Source organism: Balaenoptera ricei, chromosome 8 (assembly GCF_028023285.1).
Source record: "Balaenoptera ricei isolate mBalRic1 chromosome 8, mBalRic1.hap2, whole genome shotgun sequence".
Lineage (NCBI taxonomy): Eukaryota > Metazoa > Chordata > Mammalia > Artiodactyla > Balaenopteridae > Balaenoptera > Balaenoptera ricei.
Window position 1 is genome coordinate 111483996 of NC_082646.1, and position 21660 is coordinate 111505655.

Sequence of the window (21660 nt, forward strand, 5' to 3'; positions counted from 1 at the left end):
ACCCACGGGGAGCGAGACGAGGTTCTGCCCCGTGGAAACCCACCACCTGTGGGGGAGACAGACGAAGACCCCGGAGGCAATGACGACGCAGGTGAGGGGTGCTGCTGGGGCATCACACCCCACTTCCGGGAAGGGCTGGAGCTTCCCCGGGGGCCCTAGCCCTGACCTAGCCGGCTGAGCCGCGCGGGGAGGGAGGGGAGTTCCAGGCAGAGGGAACAGCATCTGCAAAGTCCCAGAGGTCAGAGTCAGGCAGCGCAAGAGGGAAGCGGGGGAGATGGGAATCAAGGGAGGCGGCCTCGCAGCTGGGAGGTGCAGGGATGGACTCCGCCCCGTGGACCGTCACCGGGGGCCGGGAGCCGGGGAGAGGCCGGTGGAATCGGGAGTCGCGCACAGGGTTCAGGGCTGAGGGGGTAACGGCCGGGATGGGGTGGGGGCAGGAGGAATCTACAGAATGGGGGAGGCATACCGATGGGTCCCAGGGGCGTCAAGATGATGGCCCCAGGCAGCTCCTTGTCACCTCCCATCCCTGGCTGCAGGTCTCGCTGGGAGCTCCTCAGCGTCTGCTGCGCTGCTGTGGTCCCCCCGGTGATGGGCACCAAGCCTGCCATCGGCCCTGCCCCGCGCCCGGGGTTCCATCCATGGCTCAAGGCCTTTGGGTTTCCATCACTCTGGCCTCCCTGGCCCACCTGGACCTGCAGAAGTTCTCGTGCCTCTGTCCCCTCCCCCACCAGTACTGGGAAGGCAGTTCTAAGGCGGGGGTCCCTCTGCCCTAGTCCCATCCAGAACCCTCTACTCTGCTTGGCTACTCTTTCCCTCTCGTGTGGGCAGATTAATGGCCCCCCAAAGACATCAGGTCCGAATCTCTGGAACCTGACCAGAGATTACATGGCAAAAAAGGGGGGTCTGCAGGTGTGATAAAGTTAAGGATCTTGAGATGGGGACATGGGATAAGCCGGGATTATCCGGGGGGGCCCTAAATGTCATCACAGGTGTCCTTATGAGAGGGAGGCAGAGGGGGATTTGAATACAGATGAGGAGGAGGCCACATGAAGAAGAGGTAGAGACGGGAGGGATGCAGCCACAAGCCCAGGGACCCCGGAACCCCCAGGAGCTGGAAGAGGCAGGAAGGACCCTCCCCTAGAGCCTTGGGAGGGAACGCAGCCCTGCTGACACCTTGATTTCAAAGTTCTGGCCTCCAGACTGTGAGAAGATACACTTGTGCTGTTATAAGCCACCCAGTAATCGTCAGTTTGTTGCAGCCCCGGGGAGCTCCTATATTTCTGCCCTTCTCCTATTGTCCTTTTCCTCTCTGACGATCCCCAACAGAAGTGACTTAATTATATACAAAAACTGGCATTTTCCCCAAAACAGAAAGCTCAGATGCCTTAAGCCATTCTCAAAGGAGATGAAGATTGGTTCTCAGGGGGACAAAGATATTTTCCTCTTTTCATGCATAAAGCGCAGCCATAGGGACAGCGCCTAAAAAGGATTCACAGTGTATCTGAGGTATAGAAACATCACGGGGGGCGGGAGGGTGATTAGGAAAGAAATGGGAGAAACACCACCTTGAACCAACAAGTACCGAGCAGGGGTCCTGGGGGGCCCCTCGCTCATTAGCCAACCTGCAAGTTCACCTGTGGGAACACCATGGTGATGGCAGAGGCTGCATTCATTCTGGGTGGGGAGACCAAGATTAACAGGGGGTCATCAGCTTGAATCCCAGGAGGCAGATGGGCCGATTAGAGACGGGATGTAAGTTTGGAGTCTGACAGCCCCAAATTTCAATTCTGCCTTTACTAGCTCATCTGTAAAAGGGGTTCAAGATATTTAAACGTGCAGGGCATCTGAGGACCACATTGTCCCAATAAAATCCCCCTGCAGGGTCCACAGTGGACACTCAGTAAACGCCAGTCTCTCCACCCTCCTCCCTCTTTCTAGAAAGCTGCAGGGGTGTTTTCTGATGAACTGGGTAGTTTTCTAACCTGATACACACATGTACGCATGACTGCTCCCAGAATTACGTCTGCAGAGGGACAGCAGGGTACCATTCAAAGTCAAATGTGAAACTACAGATAACAGAAGCATTACAGCAAACTGAGAAAACCCTGGCCCAAAACGTCTCCTGGTCTTGCGGTTTGGGTTTAAGGACTGAATGTGTCCTCCCCCCTCCCAAATTCCTGTGTTGAGGCCCTAATCCCCAATGCAATGTATTTGGAGGTGGAGCCTTTGGGAGGGGAAGAGGGTTGGAGGAGGTCACCATGGGATCAGTGCCCTTATAAGAAGGGACACCAGCGATCTCTGTCTCCAGGACACAGTGAGAAGGTAGCCATCTGCAAGGCAGGAAGAGAGCCCTCACCAGGCACCGGAGGGGGTGGCACCTTGATCTCAGACTTCCAGCCTCCAGAACTGTGAGAAATAAATGTTGTTCTTTAAGCTGACCCATCTGTGATCTTCTGTTATGGCAGCCGGAGCTGACTGATACAGGGTCATTTCTACTTCACTTCGAATTGATGAACAATTCCAGGACTGACATTCAGGACGTGTTTCTTCAGGATAGAAATAGTAAACATCAATCATCAGCATCCTGTACCCCAGTGTTCATTGCAGCACTATTTACAATAGCCATGACATGGAAGCAACCTAAATGTCCCTCAACAGAGGAATGGATAAAGAAGATGTGGTACACATAGACAATGGAATATTACTCAGCCATAAAAAAAAGAATGAACTAATGCCATTTGCAGCAACACAGATGGACCTAGAGGTTGTCATACTGAGTGAAGTAAGTCAAACAGAGAAAGACAAATATCATATGATATCACTTATACGGAATCTAAAAAAAGGGTACAGGGCTTCCCTGGTGGCGCAGTGGTTGAGAATCTGCCTGCCAATGCAGGGGACATGGGCTCGAGCCCTGGTCTGGGAAGATCCCACATGCCGCAGAGCAACTAAGCCCGTGTGCCACAACTACTGAGCCTGCGCGTCTGGAGCTTGTGCTCTGCAACAAGAGAGGCCGCGACAGTGAGAGGCCCGCGCACCGCGATGAAGAGTGGCCCCCGCTTGCCACAACTAGAGAAAGCCCTCGTGCAGAAACGAAGACCCAACACAGCCAAAAATAAATAAATAAATAAAAATTAAATTAAATTAAATTAAAAAAATTTTAAAAGGGTACAAATGAACTTATCTACAAAACAGAAATAGAGTTAAGGATGTAGAAAAGAAACTTCCGGTTACAAGGGGGTAAGCGGGGCAGGGATAAATTAGGAGATTGGGATTGACATATACACACTACTATATATAAAACAGATAACTAATAAGGACCTACTGTATAGCACAGGGAACTCTACTCAATACTCTGTAATGACCTATATGGGAAAAAGAATCTAAAAAAGAGTGGATATATGTGTACATATAACTGAATCACTTTGCTGTACACCTGAAACTAACACAACATTGTAAATCAACTGTACTCCAATAAAAAAAAAAATCAGCAGCACCCTGGCCGCCCCACCTGCACACCTGGACCGAGCCGTTCCAAGTTAACGCTGCCACTTAGTGGCCAGTGTGAGGAATTACAAAGATTACCGGACAGGTGACCAAGGACAGCTGCCCAGTCACAGCTCATTCCACCTCCAGTTAGGTGTGTTCCTCACCTGCCGCTGAGCGCTCGGACTCCAGAGATGGAAGAGACAGGGCACCCTCTCCTCAAAGAACTTTACAGTGTAGCTGGGCGACTGACGCAGAAACCATCCACGCCGACACATTGTTACAGGTGCATATCAAGTAACACAGGCACCAAAAGCAAAACACCACTGGGACAGCCCAAGTCTGCAGGAGAGCAGCCTGCAGAGGGAGAGCTTTGGTTTTGAAGGGTGAATAGGAGTTCACCGGGCAAGGGTGAGCTCATGGTAAGGGGGAAGGGGGAACAGGAAAGATTGCCTTTAAAAAAATGAAATCAGATTTTTGCATCTATAGGTGCCACACACCTGGATGCATGGTCTGAAAAGTCAAATCCTTCTACACGGTTGTCCACACCCCGACCATGTTCACACTTGCTTGCTTTCTCAGTCCTTTGCCGCCTACTTCTAAACAGCGCACTCCTGGTGCTCTGTCTTGATTTCTTTCCATTTAAATATCAGTTATCGACATCCTGCTGGGGAAGACGAGGGCTCAGCTCATCCACCATACAGCCCAGTACAGGTGTGTCCCCTGCTTTGGTTAATCATCACCCCGCGTCTACATTAGGATGGCTAACTCCGTCTTTCCCGCAGCCAAGAGAGCCAGCCAAGTATGGGTCTCTCTCCCTTGAGTAAATAACAGCCACCTTTAAAAATCTGCTCTTCTACTGACCCACAATCAATGGATCACCAGGTCCTGACAGAGCCCTCCTCTCCAGGTGCAAGCACATCTGGCCATCTCTCCGCTGCCTTCGTTTCCAGGTGACATCCGCCCTGGAGGATGAAATTCACGGTCCGTGAGCTTCCGGTGCTGTTGCTGAAATGTCTGATCCCCGATCCTCCATATGGAAATGGCTTTTCCCTTTTTGAAATTTAAGGATCGTATTTTTATTTTTATTTCCGAAGTTCTGGGCTCTCACAAGCGCCGTCCTTGCTGTGGACACTTGCTCACATTTGATGCTGGAAGTTCAGGGGCCTTTCCAATTGCCAGTCTCGTGTCCTTCTGTTTGGTGGCATTGTCTTGAATGATGTCTTTGCTGATTTCTTCCGCTCTCTCTGGAAATTCCGTCATTCAGGTGTCAAACCCTCTCCCAACTCCTGGCTTACCTTACGGCTCAGTTCTCCCATCCATCTCCGGTCCTCTTCAGCAAGGCTGCGCTCATAGCTTAGCTGCTATTATTACTTGTCATGAGCCCCTTCAACCCTCACTTCACAAATGCTTTATCCTCTCTTATCACACTGAGGAGATCGGGTACATACACATATATATTTTTTTAAAACATTTATTTTATTTATTTATTTATTTTGGCTGCGCCGGGTCTTCGTTGTGGCACGTGGGCTCTTAGTTGTGGCATGCAGACTTCTTACTTGCGGCATGCATGTGGGATCTAGTTCCCCGACCAGGGATTGAACCTGGGCCCCCTGCATTGGGAACGTAGAGTCCTACCCACTGGACCACCAGGGAAGTCCCTGGGGTATATATTTTTGAAGTCCCCTTCCGTTCTTTAAATTTCTCAGTTTCTATCCATCATCTTTATTTCTGCTTGTTTGGTGTCTGCCTTTCATGTTGGCAGTTTTCCCTTAATGACTGGTGATTCTCAGCTGTCTGTTCCTATTTTCGATTTGAAGCATTTGCATGCAGAATGGAAACTCTGGATGTGGTAGGTTGCTCTTGCCAGTGGGAGGATGCCCCCCGGGGGCTTTCATGGGGGGGGAATGAAGCACAGGATACTTGGGGGAGGGGTTCTACTCACAGAGGTGACAGCAGGTGCAAAGGCCCTGGGGCAAGCGTGTGTCTGGCGTGCTTGAGGAACAGCAGGGGCCAGGGTGTCTGGGGCAGAGGGAGTGAGTTGGAAGCTGTGAGGTCAGCGAGGTCCCCATGAGCCTGGTCATACGGGCCTACTAGGTTCAACCAACATACCCATTTCCAGCCTTACCTGCAATCCCCAACACAGAGGAGCCTTGCTTCCAACACCCAGAGTCTCCGGGGTCCTGACCCGAGGTCGGGCCGGCTCCTAGCACTGTGCGATGATGGCAGGCGGGGCGGTTTCCCTAATGCTCTTCGCCTCTTTTCTCTCCCCATCCTGGTGCTGTGGACCGGTGACCATCTCTCCTTCATTTTTACATAATAGGGTCGGGTGCCCACATGCTTCCTGAACTTCACACATTACCTGGGGACTGGGTGTGCTTTTCTGAGCTCGTGGACAGCAGCACCTGCCAGCTGACCTCCCTGGGCCCTGGCCCAGCCCTGCCCACGTGCCCGGGGACGGGAGGGTGGGTGGGGGGGTCTCAAGGCTGGCCGCACAGTGCTCTGTTTAGGGGGACAGACTGAGCAACTTTAAACTTGTGAAACCTGGGTTTCCCACCTCAGCTGCGGTGCAGGGGTTCCGGGGAAGAGCTCTGATGACTCACCCCCTGCCCCTGACCAGGCGCCTACCCAGGGCCCCCCGGGGCCCTCATGATTCTGACCTCAAGACACATCTGTCACAGTCTTGTTCTCCACCTTGCCACCCCTCCCCCAATGTTGCACAATCAATCAACCAACCGATTAATTAGGAGAATCTCCCTGTCCTGACCCCAAGCTGGTTCAGTTCGTGGGGCACCCCTCACTCATGTCATTCAAAGGGTAAAAATCAGCCCTGCTTTTCATATGGGACCACGGCGGGCTGTCGGATGGGATGGGTTGATTCCCACTTTAGAGTTTTCTTCTGTCCTGTGGGTGCTGCACGTCTTGCTCAGAGTAAAGCCCAAAGTCCTTCCAAGTCACAGGGGCCTCTTTGGCCTCCACTTGCCTGCTCCCCCACTGGCTGGCCTCCTTGCTGCTCCTCAAACAGGCCAGGCAGGCTCGGACCCCAGGGCCTTTGCACGTGCCAGTTCCTGTCTCCCAGATATCTGCATGGCCCACTCCCTCCCTCCCTCCCTCGTTCCTGGCTTCTGCTCAAACATCAGAGAGCGTGCAAGGCTCCCATCATGATACAGCCCGGTAGAGAGACACCCCTGTGTCTCTACCCGCTCACCCTGTAAGTTAGCAACCCTGACGCAGTCCCTGTATGTCTGTTTAATTGTTCACCATCAGTCTGACTAATGCGCACTCCTTGAGAGCAGGGGCGTCGCTGTTCATGACGCATTTCCCGGCACCTAGATGGGAGCGTGGCTCTAACCAGGAACTCTGTGTGTACTGGCTGGAATAATGAACTTGAAACCCGGTTCTTCTTCGTCATAGATCCGCACAGTAGATCAGCCAAAACACGGGTTTCCCAGGTTCCTATGCCCGAATCTAGAAACACGACTTCCTCTTCCCTGTTTCTATGGGAACACAGAGTCTGAATCCCAAATAAGAAGAACTTTTTAAAGAAACTACTTAAAAATGAATGGCTTCCCCGACCGCATGCCCTAAGCAGGGATCACGGGCAGAAGTGCTCAGAGAGACCAGCCAGGCCACAAAGCGGAAGAGGCAGGCGGGGGTGGGCAGTAAGGAGCGGGAGGGACTCTGCAGCAGGCTGGCAAGTGGCGACCTCCCCAAAGGGGCAGTGCTCCCCAAACCTGGCCAAATGCCAACACACACAAAGGCTGCCTGCGTGTGCCCACTCTTCCTAACTATTCAAGGGGAGCTGGAAATCGGAATGTTTATATGAAATTTCTGGATATTTAAATGTTGGCAAAGAATTTAGTTTTTAAAAAACTCTGGGCAGGCCACAAAGTCTCTGGGTTGAGATCCACCATCTGGATGGCAGGTGGCAAACTGCAGACTGTGGCTTATTCCACCAACAAATGTGGGAGAGCTGGGTGCCCCGGCCCGTGGCATGTGGTCTGCCCCGTGGAAGGTCAGCAGATCACAAGACATGAGGCAGGTACCAGCGGTGCCCTGCTCCCGCCCCACCGAGCTGCTTCTAAACACACCAGAGAAACACACCCAAAGAAGCAAAAAGAATCTGGCTGGACAGAAAAAAATAGTTTTTCATTGTCACTCACGGAAAGGGCTCAGATGAAACCTGATATTTCCTAACCCACCCTGTGAGGGTTTAAATGCTGCTTCTTACAGAGCACACGTGAAGGGGGCTTGAAAGTGGAGAGGCCACATGAGGACACAGAGAGAAGGCGGCCATCTGGAAGCCAGGAAGAGAGCGCTCGCCAGGAACCAGAGGGCTGGCACCTTGACCTTGGCCTCCCCGGCCTCTGGGACCGTGAGTAATAAACGCCTGCTGTCTGAGCCACCCCGCCTGTGGGACTTGTCACAGCGGCCAATGTGGGGCTTCACACACCACGGGCAATGCAGATGTCACCTTCGGGTGGCTGTATGGCCCAGCTCCCACCCCGTGGCTTTCCTAGTAGCTTTCATTGGTGGCAGAGAGCAGAGATGCACCCAAGCTGGTGACAATTTTCACAGAGGGCAGAAGGGAAACCAAGGAGGGAGCCTGGTGCAGGGCTGGGCAGGAGGGCGCCCGGGGACTTGGGCAGTGGGACCTTGTGAGCTCGCAACTTGACAACCACCAGTGGGGTCTTGTGTCAGTGTCCTGGGGCCACTGGAACAAATGACCACAAACAACTGGCTTCAAGCAGCAGAACCTTATCCAGTTCTGGAGACCACAGTCCAAAATCAGTATCACTGGGCCAAAACCAAGGTGGGGGAAGGGCCGTGCTCCCTCCAGAGGCTCCAGGGGAGGGTCTTGCCTGCCTCTTCCAGCTTCTGGGGGCTGCAGGTGCTCCTTGGCTTGTGGCCGTGTCCCTCCAGCCTCTGCCTCCGTCTTCACGTGGCCTCCTCTGTGCATATCCCGTTAGAAGGACCCTTGTGATGACACCGAGTCCTCCCGGATAATCCACGGTAACCCCCCATCTCAAGATGCTTAACCCCTTCTGTAAAGTCCTTGCCGTACAAGGTCACATTTGCAGGTTCCGGGGATTAGGACCTAAATCTTCTGGGGCCGTTATTTAGCCCAGAACACTGCCCTTCCACGTGGGGGCCCCTGCAACCCTCGCCCCGTGCCTGCCACAGGGGTCGCCCCCTTCCCGAACACGCCACGTTCCTCCCAGACCCCTGGCCTTTGCTCATGCCCCGTCCCCCTGGAATGCTGTGCCCACTCCCCACACGGCGGCCCCCGCCTCCGCTCCACAGATGTGTCACGCCTCACACCTGTGTCCTCGGGCCTCTCACTCAGCCCTGCTTTCTCTTCTTGTTACCTGCCACGATGTACCCGTTTCACTTGGTGGCGGCTGTGCCCATGCGGGTCTGGCCCTCCCCTCCCACCACAGTCCCCGCTCCTCCCCTGGCTGGTCCACCCACCCAGACACAGGACATCCACGTGGCCCAGGTGTGAGGTCAGGTGCACAGGTCCAGGTGAGCTGCAGGTCAAGCTGGGATCTGTCTTTGGGTCCATCGTGGATGGCACGCAGGGGTCACGTGGGTGCTGGTCTCCCTGAGCAGGAGTGGGGAGAAGGAGGCCCCGTGACCACCTCAGAGGACGAGGGGAGGAGCCATGGTGTGCCTGGCGGGGATGAAGTTACAGGCATGGTCACGGCCTCCGAACCCGGAGCTAGACACACTCCTCCAGAGGGCCTGCGTGTGTGCACGTGTGCACGTCCATGTGTGTGTGCGTGTGCATGTGCGTGTCTGTGTGTGTGCACGTGTGTCTATGTGCTGATGTGTGTATGTGTGTGCACGTGTGCGTGTCCGTGTGTGTGCGTGCACATGCGTGTCTGTGTGTGTGCACGTGTGCATATGTGTTGGTGTGTGTGCATGTGTATGTGTGTGTGCATGTGTCTGTGTCTATGTGTGTGCATGTGTGCATGTCCATGTGTCTGTGTGTGTGTGTATGTGTATCTGTATGTGTGTGTGTCTATGTGTCTGTGTGTGTGCACGTGTGTGTCTGTGCCTTTAATGCAGTTCTGTGTTAACTCTGCAATTTCACAATGTCACCTCGCGCCATTTGTGGCGCAGAAGGCAGCACAGCAGGAGAGGGCCTGGGACCCTGCCCATGACATGCAACGGGGAAGCATAAGGTCACAGGAGAGAACGACATCGCCTTGACTTTGCTCTACAATCTGTGTGGATTTCGACAGAATGCTGCTGAAGTCTTACTGTTGAATCACTAACGAAGAAAGAAGTTCAGAAAGACAACTGGAGGAAACAGGGCATCGAAGTGCCTGCTGAGCGGATTTCATCGACTTCCCAGAAAAGGTAAAACATCCGGAACGCGAACACCCCCCAAAACTTTGTCAGGCTGCCTTTGTCTCCGGGCCGTCTTCCACCCCAGCAGCGGCGGCTTGGAGCACACGGAGAAGGACGGGGAGACTCGGTCACTCGCAAGGCGTCACCGCATTGCACGGCGTCAAGTGCGACCTGGGAGAATCTCCATCCCTCCCCAGCTGTGCCCTCGAGGAGCGAGCGCCGTCAGAGCTCCGGGAGATGCTCATAGACCTGAAGGACAAGAGCCGGGATCTGACACTTCAGGAGAGACCCAAGGTCATTCCTGTGAGTGCAGTGGCCCCCAGAGAACATGCGACGGCACGGCCAGTTCCTGGGCATCAGAGCGTCCGTCACAGAGGGAGGGGCTCCAGGAAACGGATTTATGGGCATCTGCCAAGGCCCGGCTCGGCCCCGTGATTTACTGCCTAAGACCCGAGGAATTTAAAACCCCTCCTTCCTGGCTCTGGCCTTTCTCCTCCTTTTACATCCAGAGTGACGGTGGAGGAAGGACTCAGGGCCCTGGGCCGTGGGCCACCCTCACCGTCCCCTTCGAGCTGCGGACCCTGGCGTCCACCCACCTCTCCATCCAGTGGGGACGATGGGAACCTGCATCACGAATGACGCGTGTTAAAGACTGAGTGCCCGGTGGGGCAAAGAGCCCCTGCTCCCTGGGCGGCAGCCAGCGTACCCGGGCACAATGTTCACCAAAAAGACCCCACGGCCAGGACTTCTCTGTCCCCCCGCATCTTGTCCTCACATGCCCCTCCCTGTATGACAACTGGACGTCAGACCTTCCAGAATGTCTCTCATTGCCTTTCCCGCTCCTCCTCATCTTCCCCTCCCTCTCTGCCTCTGGACATCTGATGGGCCCCTGCAGAGGACACAGCAGTGACACGTGTTGGGGGAGAGCTGCTTCCCCAAAAAAGCAGGGGCCGGAATCCTTCCCTCCAAAACCACGAAGGCCCATTGGAATGGAGCTGCTGGGGGCAAGAAGGGTCCAAATCAATCCTCCCGGGTATCAGCCAGAGCTCTCCAGGGAGGCAGACCCATCGGATGTGTACACACACACACACACACACACACACGCACGCACAGATTTATTTTAAGGAACTGGCCCATGCGATAGTGGGGCAGGCCGGCGGCGGGAACCCTAGGCGGGGTCTCCATGTTACAGTGTGGAGGCAGAATTCCTTCTTCTCGGGACCCCAGTTTTTGCTCCCAAGGCCTCCGACTGATGGGATGAGGCCCACCACATGATGGACGGTTCATCTCCTTGACTGAGTCAACTGCAGATGTGAACCACGCCTACACGGCACCTTCATGCACCGGCGCCTAACCCAGCGGACACCACGGCCGACCCGCAGACGGCTGTTCCTCTGTCCCCCCACCCCAGCTGTACTCCCCCTTCACTTAGACCATCCACCTCCGCAGAATCCTTTCCATCCCATTTCTCTTTATCTTCAGAACCAGGACACGTTTGCTCCCTTGGACTGAGCCATCCAAAAAGCAAGGAATCCCTGATGCTGTGCACTCCATCTCAGGATGCAAGATAAATCACAGGCCAGAAGGATGCACCTGCCTCACCCCAGACCACAGAGCCCTGGACCGGTGGTCAGAAGGCCTGGGCGTCACAGACTCGGCCATGAACTGATTCAGGACTCCTAGGCTTACATCTCTAATGCCACGTGTCCTATAAATTGGGCAAAAAAATGCCTACTTTGTTGGGTTGCTGAACATTAAATGAGAACATACAGAAGAGCATTTGTGAGCTTTAAGATTCTGTGCAACTGGGGACTTCGCAGGTGGGCCAGTGGCCAAGACTCCACGATCCCAATGCAGGAGGCCTGGGTTCGGTCCCTGGTCAGGGAACTAGATCTCACATGCATGCCACAACTAAAAGATCCCACATGCCGCAACTAAGACCCAGTGCAGCCAAATAAACAAACAAACAAATAAATATTTTTTAGAAAAAGATTCTGTGCAACTGGGAAGATTCGTCATCATCACTGTGATCGCCAATACCCTAATCACCATCAACACCACCAACATCATCATCAATGTTATAGACTGAACTGTTTCCCCCAGAATTCACATGTTGAAGCTCTAACCCCCATTGTGAGGATACTTGTAGATAGGGCCTTTAGAAACGCAATTAAGTTTAAATGAAGTCATAAGGGTGGGGCCCTAATCAGAGGAGATTGTTGTTCCTACAAGAAGAGGAAGAAACACCAGAAAGCTCTCTCTCTTTCTCTCTCTCTCCCTCTTTCTACATGTTGCACAGAAGAAATACCAATGAGTAGGTGCAGGAAGAGAGTCCTCACCAGAAACCAGATCTGCCAGCACGTTGATCTTGGACTTGCAGCCTCCAGACTGTGAGGAATAAATGTCTGTTGTTTAAGCCCCCAAGCCTGTGGTACTTTGTTATGGCGGCCCGGGCTGACTCAGTCACCATCATCACCACTATCACCACCATCACCACTATCACCATCATCACCACCATCACCACCATCACAATCATCACCACCATCACCACCATCACCACCATCACAATCATCACCACCATCACCATCATCACCACCATCACCATCATCACCACCATCACCACCACCACAATCATCACCACCATCACCACCATCACAATCATCACCACCATCACCATCATCACCATCACCGCCATCACAATCATCACCACCATCACCACCATCACCACCATCACAATCATCACCACTGTCACCATCACAATCATCACCACCGTCACCACCATCACCACCATCACAATCATCACCACCATCACCACCATCACAATCATCACCACCATCACCACCATCACAATCATCACCACCATCACCACCATCACAATCATCACCACCATCACCATCATCACCACCATCACCACCATCACAATCATCACCACCATCACCACCATCACAATCATCACCACCATCACCACCGTCACAATCATCACCACCATCACAAGTAATGTTGTGGGTACTCCTCCTCCTCTTCCTTCAGAAATTCACCTCTGTCTCTCTTGATTCTCAAACCTGAGTGGATGTCAGGGTCTCTAGGGGGCTTGTGACAACACAGGACCCGAAGCCCTGCCCCCAGGCTTCAGATTCCGGGTGCCTGAGGGGATGCCTGAGAATCTGCATTTCTCTCAAGCCCCTGAGTCCTGCCGCTGCTGCTGCAGCCTTTGGATTAAGTCATTAAGCAAAGCTTGGCCAGATGAAGTCTGTCAAATAGTCCAAGGTTTCTTAGAAAAGTCCACGTCCACAACAGCAGCTGAATGTCATCAAAGCTTCCCAGGTGGACATACTCGATCCCTGTCAAATGATGGGGCAGGCCATCATTCCCCCCGAAATCAACGGTGTTGATTCATCACTGGGAGGGGAAGGACCGTGAATGCTGGGGACATTTTGCAGGCAAGGCTCCAAAGACTGAATTAAGTCTCTTTGTGCCATGCAAACACGAGAAGGTGGGGAGACATGAGGGGGAGACCAGCTCCCGACGCACGCCGTCGGAGCCCGCGCTGGGAGTGCAGAGCAAGCATCCCAGAGGCTTCGGTTCCGCCCGGTACACGAATCCCAGGCTTCGGTTCCGCCCGGTACACGAATCCCAGGCTTCGGTTCCGCCCGGTACACGAATCCCAGGCTTCGGTTCCGCCCGGTACACGAATCCCAGGCTTCGGTTCCGCCCTGTACACGAACAGTGTCTGCAGGGCACAAAGTCCTATCATTCAAGAGTGTTTGCATAATTGTCTTCCTGAACCATTTGGGGCACTTCATTGATTATCGTTAGCAAAATAGAGACAGATGACCTTGGGTCTGAGCTGGTGCGAATTTGCTGCCAGGAGGGTGCACGAAGCTTCCTGCCAGGCCTCCTGGAAGAAGGGGTGTCCCTGCCCTAGGTGGTCGCTGCCCGTGGTGACGGGACAGGAGTGGGGACTCACAGGGAGGTCACTGACAGTGACCTTCTGTCCTGGACGCCGTGCACAACTCACTCCCCTGGAGCGCCAGGTGGCGGTTACAAACTTCTGCCCAGAAGGGGAGAAATGGCTCTGTTCTATCATCTACGCGTTTACCATGAATCAAAGGGCATTAGCTGCTCTTTTCTAAGCAATTTAAGCACCGTTCTGACTTCAAAAAAAAAAAGGACCAAAGAAAGATATTATTTAATGGCAACAAAATATTTAAACCAAGGCCACCAACCCACTGCTGAGCCCAAAAGGGCAGATGTGTCCCAGCACGAAGTGGGAAGAGCCCACGGCTCCCTCATCATCACCACTGGAAAGAAGACATGCTTTTGGGGCGAAATCGTAGTCTTTATAGTCCCATTAGCACAGCAGGAACTCGCCTCCATGACCCATTTCCCATTATATATCTTCAAGCCACGGATTCCGAGTAAAATCCAGGCCCGTCAGTTCTCATGAACTGAGCAAAGTGGTTAATGGTGATTGTTAGACATCCAGCCCAGTCTGGGGATTGAACTGGTTCATTTTCAAGGCATCAAGCCCGTCTGTATTAGTAATATCTAAGGAGAGGATTAGTCAAGTCGCCCGTGGAAGCCAGGTCTAAATGAAAGACCTCTCTCAGCTCAATAAGATGTAAAAATTATTTCCAAATGAAAAGAATCGCAGTCACCTCAATGTTCAGTTCGAGTGGAGAGGGCTGTATTTAGGATGAGAAAGCATTTCTGTAACTTTGAAAAAGTTATAGCCAAAAAAAAAAGTTTTTCCACCCTAAACCACCTGGCCAGCTGCCTCAAAGCTCCATGAGCCCCATGTTTATAAAATGGGATATTAGCCATAAAAAGGGATGAAGCAGCGATACACATTACAACACAGATGGACCTTGAAAACACAATGCTGAGTGAAAGAAGCCAGACACCAAAGACCACCTATTGTACGATTCCATCCCCATGAAATGTCCAGAAGAGGCCCGTCCACAGGGACAGAGAGTGGATGAGTGGTTGCCTAGGGGCCACGGGAGGGAGGAACAGGGAGTAACTCCCGGTGGGTACAGTTTTCCTTGGGGTGATGAAAAAGTTCTTAACTACACAGAAGTCATGCTACCACAACGTGCATGTGCTGAAGGTCACTGAATGGTACACATTGATATGACTACGATGGTACATTTTGTGTAGTATGTATTTTACCACAATTAAGGAAAATCAGGACCCTGGCTTTTCGCTCCACCATGTAACCCCACGGCCACTCTGGACCGGGTCGTTCACCCTCCACCGAGGAGAGCAGGCCGGGTGAGGGCACCGGATGACGGCAAGGCAGCTCCCTCCCGGGAGATTCTTACCAAGATCTCCCCATTCCCAGGATCAGCACGAAGCCAGGACTGCCCCACAGCTGCTGCAATGAACGGCATCCACGCCTCTGCGGCCTCTCCCAAGCTGCTGTCGTCAATCGCCCACCTGGACGCATCGCTGCCTTAGCGATGCTGTTTGTTCTAAATGGAAGGAACGGGCTTCCCTGGTGGCGCAGTGGTTGAGAATCTGCCTGCCAATGCAGGGGACACGGGTTCGAGCCCTGGTCTGGGAAGATCCCACATGCCGCGGAGCAACTAAGCCCGTGCGCCACAACTACTGAGCCTGCGCGTCTGGAGCCTGTGCTCCGCAACAAGAGAGGCCGCGATAGTGAGAGGCCCGCGCACCGCGATGAAGAGTGGCCCCCGCTTGCCACAACTAGAGAAAGCCCTCGCACAGAAACGAAGACCCAACACAGCCAAAAATAAATAAATAAAATAAAGAATTATAAAAAATATATATATAAATGGAAGGAAGCCAGTGTGGACTGGCAAACTGAAACAGGGCCGCAGCTCCACACACAGACCCCGTCCCCGACGAGAGGGCTGAGCTCACGTCAACACACACAGAGGATGTGCGGGAACGCGACGACGCGGCGTCTCCGGGGTTTGAGAAGTCCGCTTACCTGGAATGGGGTCTGGCTGTTGTAGTTCTTCAATTCCTTATTTCCCCCCCGAAAAAGCAGCACGCGGGCACAGCTGTCCTGCACAGAAGGAAGGAGAAATCTGTTTGTCACGAGAATTCAGAGAAATGAAAACGCAAGGTCAACAGGAGGGCATTTTTGTTCGTCGGAGGGGCCAGGAGGAGGGGTGGACAGGCCCTGGAGGCTGTCAGCTGAAGCTCAACTGCTACAAAGACTTTGGACAGCAGCTCAGCAGAATCTACAAAAATGTAAAGTCCATACATCCCACGGCCAGTGATTCCACTTTTTTAAGACCATCTACAGAGAGCTTCGCACGTGCGTATAAAATACATAATAAGAGAAAGGCTGCGAGTAAAATACAAAAGGAAAAAAAGGAAGAGAAAACCTGGAGGTGGCAAAAATGTTCTAAAATAAAGGAAAGTGGGAATCATTCTGGAACATTCTTTTCTTTTTTTTTCCCAAAACAAACAACTTTTTATTGAAGTATAGTTGATTTGCAATGTTTCAGAGAAGTACAGCAAAGTGATTCAGTTATACATATATATGTATATCCTTTTTCAGATTCTTTTCCATTATAAGTTAATACAAGATATTGAATATAGTTCCCTGTGCTATACAGTAGGTCCTTGCTATCTATATTTTATATATAGTAGTCTATATATGTTCATCTCAAACTCCTAATTTGTCCTTCCTCCCCTCCTCTTTCCAGTTTGGTTACCATAAGTTTGTTTTCTATGTCTGTGAGTCTCTTCCTGTTTTGTAAATAAGTTCATTTGTGTCATATTTTAGATTCCACATATAAGCGATATATTTGTCTTTCTCTGTCTGACTTACTTCACTTAGTAAAACAATCTCTAGGTCCATCCGTGTTGCTGCAAATGGCATTATTTCATTCTTTTTATGGCGGAGTAAGAGTCCATTGTATATATGTACCACATCTTCTTTATCCATTCCTCTGTCAGTGGACACTGAGGTTGCTTCCATGTCTTGGCTATGGTCAATAGTGCTGCTGTGAACATTGGGGTGCATGCATCTTTCTGAATAAAATACAGTTTTGTCTGGATATATGCCCAGGAGTGGGATTGCTGGATCATATGGTAGTTCTATTTTTAGATTTTTGAGGAACCTCCATACTGTTCTCCATAGAACATTCTTTGCCGAGGCAGTGGTAGCAAAAACAAGAAGGCAGACCTATATAAACTGACAAGAAAAATATCCAAGAACGTCTAAGTAGAAAACGTGAGTCTTAGAACAATGATATAGCTTAATTTCACTTACATTTTAAAGCCAGTATTATAGAAAGCAAAGAATATGTCTGGAAAGATGTTACCAGTTAAGGGGCTTTACTTTCTCAGGAAGGAGAAAGGATGACGGAGTAAATCTTTTGTTATTATTATTTTCTGTACTTACATTTTCTAACGTTTTTAAAAGGCAGCCAATAGTCATTTCTTGTGGATTTGTACAATGAAAATCAATCTATTCCTGTCCACTTAATGAGCATCTACTATTTGCCCGGAGAGGCCAACCCTTTTGAAACTCCTGATGGGGAGGGTAGGGACAAATATCCACAGTTAAAAAGACACGCGGAAGGGAGTTCCCTGGTGGCATAGTTGTTAGGATTCCGGGCTTTCACTGTCGTGGCCTGGGTTCAATCCCTGGTCGGGGAACTGAGATCCCGTAAGTTTCGTGGTGCAGCCAAAAAAAAAGACAAGTGGAAGCACATGGCTACAGAAGCAGTGACGATATGAACACTTTGCCTAATAGATGCAGCTGGGCTGCTATGATGGGCAAATTACATTTTGGGAAGAGCGTCTGGATGGTCAAGTGCCCGCGGGTGCCGGTGCCTCACGCAGGTGGGCCGCTCCGACTTCCACAGGCCTCTGCACAGGGGCTCCAGTGCAAGGCGTGGTCAAACCCCAGCCCCGGGCCCATCTCCCTGGTTCACCTCCACCTACAGAGTCCAGAGCAGAGGCAACGGGTGTGGTCACCCGGGGCGGACACGCGGCAACTGCTGAGTGATGAGTAAATGAAGCCACTGACCAGGGTCCCCCCAGCGGCCTGCTTACGGGGCCAGGCCAGCAGCCCCACCCCAGCCCGAGGGGACCTGCTGTCCCGGGAAGAGTAGGGCCGAGGCCAGGGCAGGAGGACCTGGAGAAAGGGCAGGCCTGAGACGAAAGCTGAAAATCCAGAGACAGAGGTGGGTGAGCGGTGCCCAGGGTGGGAGCTGGGGAGTGGTGTGCGGTGTTGAAAATGTTCTATTACTGACCGTGGGGAATGGTTACCCAGCCGTGTACACAGACTGAAAACACTGAACGGTGTATTTTAGATGCGCAAACTGTATGGTGTGTGAGTCATAGCTCAATAAAGGTGTCATGCATTAGAAAAGTAAGAAAGATAGAGACAGAGTCAGACACCAAGAGACCACAGAGACTGAGGGAGACACAGAGATAGACAGAGACAGAGAGACCAAGAGAGACACAGAGACCAAGGGAGACACAGAGATAGACAGAGACAAAGAGACCAAGAGAGATACAGAGACCAAGGGAGACACAGAGAGAGACCAAGAGAGAGACAGAGACCAAGAGAGACACAGAGATAGACAGAGACCAAGGGAGACACAGAGATAGAGACAGAGAGAACAAGAGAGACACAGACACCAAGGGAGACACAGAGATAGAGAGACAGACAGACCAAGAGAGACACAGAGACAGAGACCAAGGGAGACACAGAGATAGACAGAGACAGGGGAGCACGCCTGCCGAGAATGCTGGCAGGAAGCTCACCCTCTGACCGCGAGGTCCAGACAAGAGCACATCTGGGTCAGGCAAAGCACAGCTGGGGCAGCCCTGGTCCCTGTGACCTGGGCGAGGGCCCCCCTGGGGCCTCCACTGCACGATGATGACTTTAATGAGGAAACCACTTGCGCACAGAGCAAACAGGAGCCGAGGCAGAGGGACTCTTGTTCTCTGAGTCACGGTCAGGGAGGCCTCGGACAGGGCGGGAGCTGCTCGCACACCCCGCGGCCAGGGGTGGGGCGGATCTGAGCTCTGCAGGGAAAGATTGTCGTTGGGCTGCGAGGGTCCCGGGGCCTCAGCTGTACCCTTGGGTGGCTGTGATGGTCACTGCAGACTTAGGGACGATTGCTGCACAGGCCTGGAGCGGGCTGCCTTCGTGAACCGCTGTGGGCAAAGAGAGGGCCCGGGGACCACGTCGGGGTGGGTCCCCAAGAGGGCAGAGGGACATGGGGCTGTCAGGAGCGAGGACAGTCCCCGTGGGGTGGCGTGAAGAACACTTGAAGATAGAGGTTAGGAGAGAAAAAGACAGTGGGAGCAAACACTCGCCAGGATCCCCACTGTGTCCTGAAACAGCCATGAGTGTGTGAGTTCGTGCCCGGGTTCAGATGGTGGGCAGGACCCGCACCACAATATAGGGGTGGAAACTGCAGGGAAACCTGAGGCTCTGTCTACACTGTTTGCACCCTTTCCATGAGCGTGCGTTCGTGCAGTGCTTTGAGTAACTAAAAGCATTTAAGAAAATTTAAAAAGATGTACTATGCTTGGCAAACACACCTTTCATATCTGGGGTACAGTGAAACCCAGGGTTTAAAAGAAGAGTCCCAGGCGTTACTTCAAGTGGACTGAAGGCCGGTGAAGACCGTGCCCGGGTCTTGTCATTTTATTCCAGTCTCAACTCCTGCTCGGCTGGTTCTGTAAATCAAGTTCTATTCAAACACAGACCCCTGAGTTTTCCAGTCCTGCCCCAGCCTCCCTACCCCTGGCTGGGTTTCCAGAACCTGCTCCAGCATCCCTTTCTCCCCTTGAATTACACCTGGCTGGATCTTGTTAATTACAACCTGAAGTAAATTAATTTAATTAATTAAAATGACCGTGTTATCATGCCTCAGCAAGCAACGTTTGCAATGAGAGAAAAAAAGCCGAGGATGTTTGAGAGAGTCCTGGCACAGAGGGCACACAGAGCCGGGAGATGGGTGGAATGTTGGCAGGTTACATTTGGGGTGTGGGCGTGCAGGTGAGAGAGAAGAAACAGTCAATTCCTGAGGCAGCAAGCGGGGGAGACCCCACCAGGGGCTCAGGGGACCTGAAGGCTGCCTGGGGGTCTCACCCTGAAACGAATTCACACTGGGCCTAAGTGTGCCCTGGCCCAACTCAAGGGCAGCCTGGGAGGACCAGCCAGCTGAGCAGCCTCAGATGCCCAGAGCTACCTGGCCTATCAGGACCCCGAACAAGAGCCTGACTCGGCAACTCCTTGTAAACGCTCCCCAACGCTCAGCAAGGACTTCCACTGAAAATTCCCACCAGAAAGGAGGTTGGTTTCCTATGAAGCTAAGAATAAACCCTTCCCAGGCACTGCCAGGCACACTCTCCCGGGAGGAATGCAGCCAGGATCCCAGAAGACTCCTCTGCTCACCCACGGACGGACAACTCTGAGTCAATATTAACCAACCTGAAGGCACACACCCCGTCACTCTAATATTTACCAGACTTCAAAGGGAGAGCATGTCCCAGAGAGCGATTTCAAAACTGAAGGGCAAGTGGTTCACGGGGCTTCTAAACAATGACACTGTGTGTGTGTGTGTGTGTGTGTGTGTGTGTGTGTGTGTACAGGCACGTGTGTGTGTGTGTGCACGTGAGCAAGGTGTGTGTGCGCACGTCTGTGCACGTGTGCACACGTGTGTGCATGTAAGTACAGGTGTGTGTGTGCGTGTGTCTGTGTGCACGCACGGATGCTTTGCAGTTCAGAAAACACATCTACCTGCTCCTTGATTCCACCCTCACAGCATCCCCGCAAGGGGCTAGTAGGAGGCCCATTTCACAGGTAAGGTAGCAGAGGCCAGGAAGGGTTAAGTGAAAAACTGCAGCTTCAGAAAGGGAGGAAAAGGAGAAGTTGCGACCCAGAGGCATTGCTAATGGGAGCCTAGCTCTTCTCTTGCACGGCCGCTAGCTGCCCAAGTTCCCTTGTGAGGGAGGTGTGTCTTCGTCCTTTTAAACAAGTCCATCAAGTACAGATACAATCTGTGTGTTTTGAGGGCCAAGGCATCAGGAAGAATATCCAATTATCTTCTGGGCATGACTTGTGGAGAAATGACCCTTAACAAATGCACCCTCCTCTCCTCCCCGAGCACCTCGAGGGTCACCCTGTCCTGGTCAAGGCATGCAGCCCCTGGGGTCACCACCCCCCGCAGGAGCCCAGGTGCCATCGCTTTCATCTTATACATGAAGACGCAGGCCCCAAAAATGTATTCATGCATGCAAGCAACGAGTCGGTACTGAGTGTTGGCCACGCCATGTACCATCCCAGCCCCTGGGGACACAGAGCACCACACAAACCATAAGAGATGGTCATGTGATGGAGAAAGTGAGGGCGGGTGGTCAGGGAAGGCCTCCCTGAGGCGGAGAGGAAAGCTCTGAGCTTTCTCTGAGCTCCAAGCTGAGCCTCAGCCTCGAGGAAAGAGCCATGTGGCAAAGGGGGTAAGCGTTCCTGGCAGAGGAAGCAGCAAGTGCAAAGGCCCCGGGGCTGCAGGAAGCCGGGGCCAGGGGGCAGGAGAGGAGCTGGGGGTGGAGCGACAAGGGCCTTCTGGGTCACGGGGAACGCAGACTGATCCACGTGGCACAAAGCCACTCCAGTGTCCTGCAGAAAGTGAGGGAATAAATACGGGGAGGCAGGAGACGGGTTGGGGAGGGGGGGTGAATGCAGCGGTCCAGGGCAAGGATGCCAGTGGCCTGGGCCAGGCTGGGAGGGGACAGAAGGGAGCTGACCAGACCTGGGAGAGGGGTCGTGAGGACCAGGAAGGCCACCCAGACTTCAGGCTGGAGCCACGGAGA

General features: G+C 52.7%; 1 protein-coding gene across 10 annotated transcripts in view; it reads right to left on the bottom strand.

The window, feature by feature from the left end:
- SHANK2 (SH3 and multiple ankyrin repeat domains 2) overlaps positions 1 to 21660 on the bottom strand; it is a 552759-nt gene that overhangs the window by 380423 nt on the left and 150676 nt on the right. For all 10 annotated transcript variants that reach the window (XM_059932287.1, XM_059932286.1, XM_059932284.1 and 7 more), the window contains one exon: positions 15800 to 15877. In XM_059932287.1, the coding sequence (XP_059788270.1) occupies positions 15800 to 15877 (78 nt within the window). The remainder of the gene's footprint in view (positions 1 to 15799; positions 15878 to 21660) is intronic.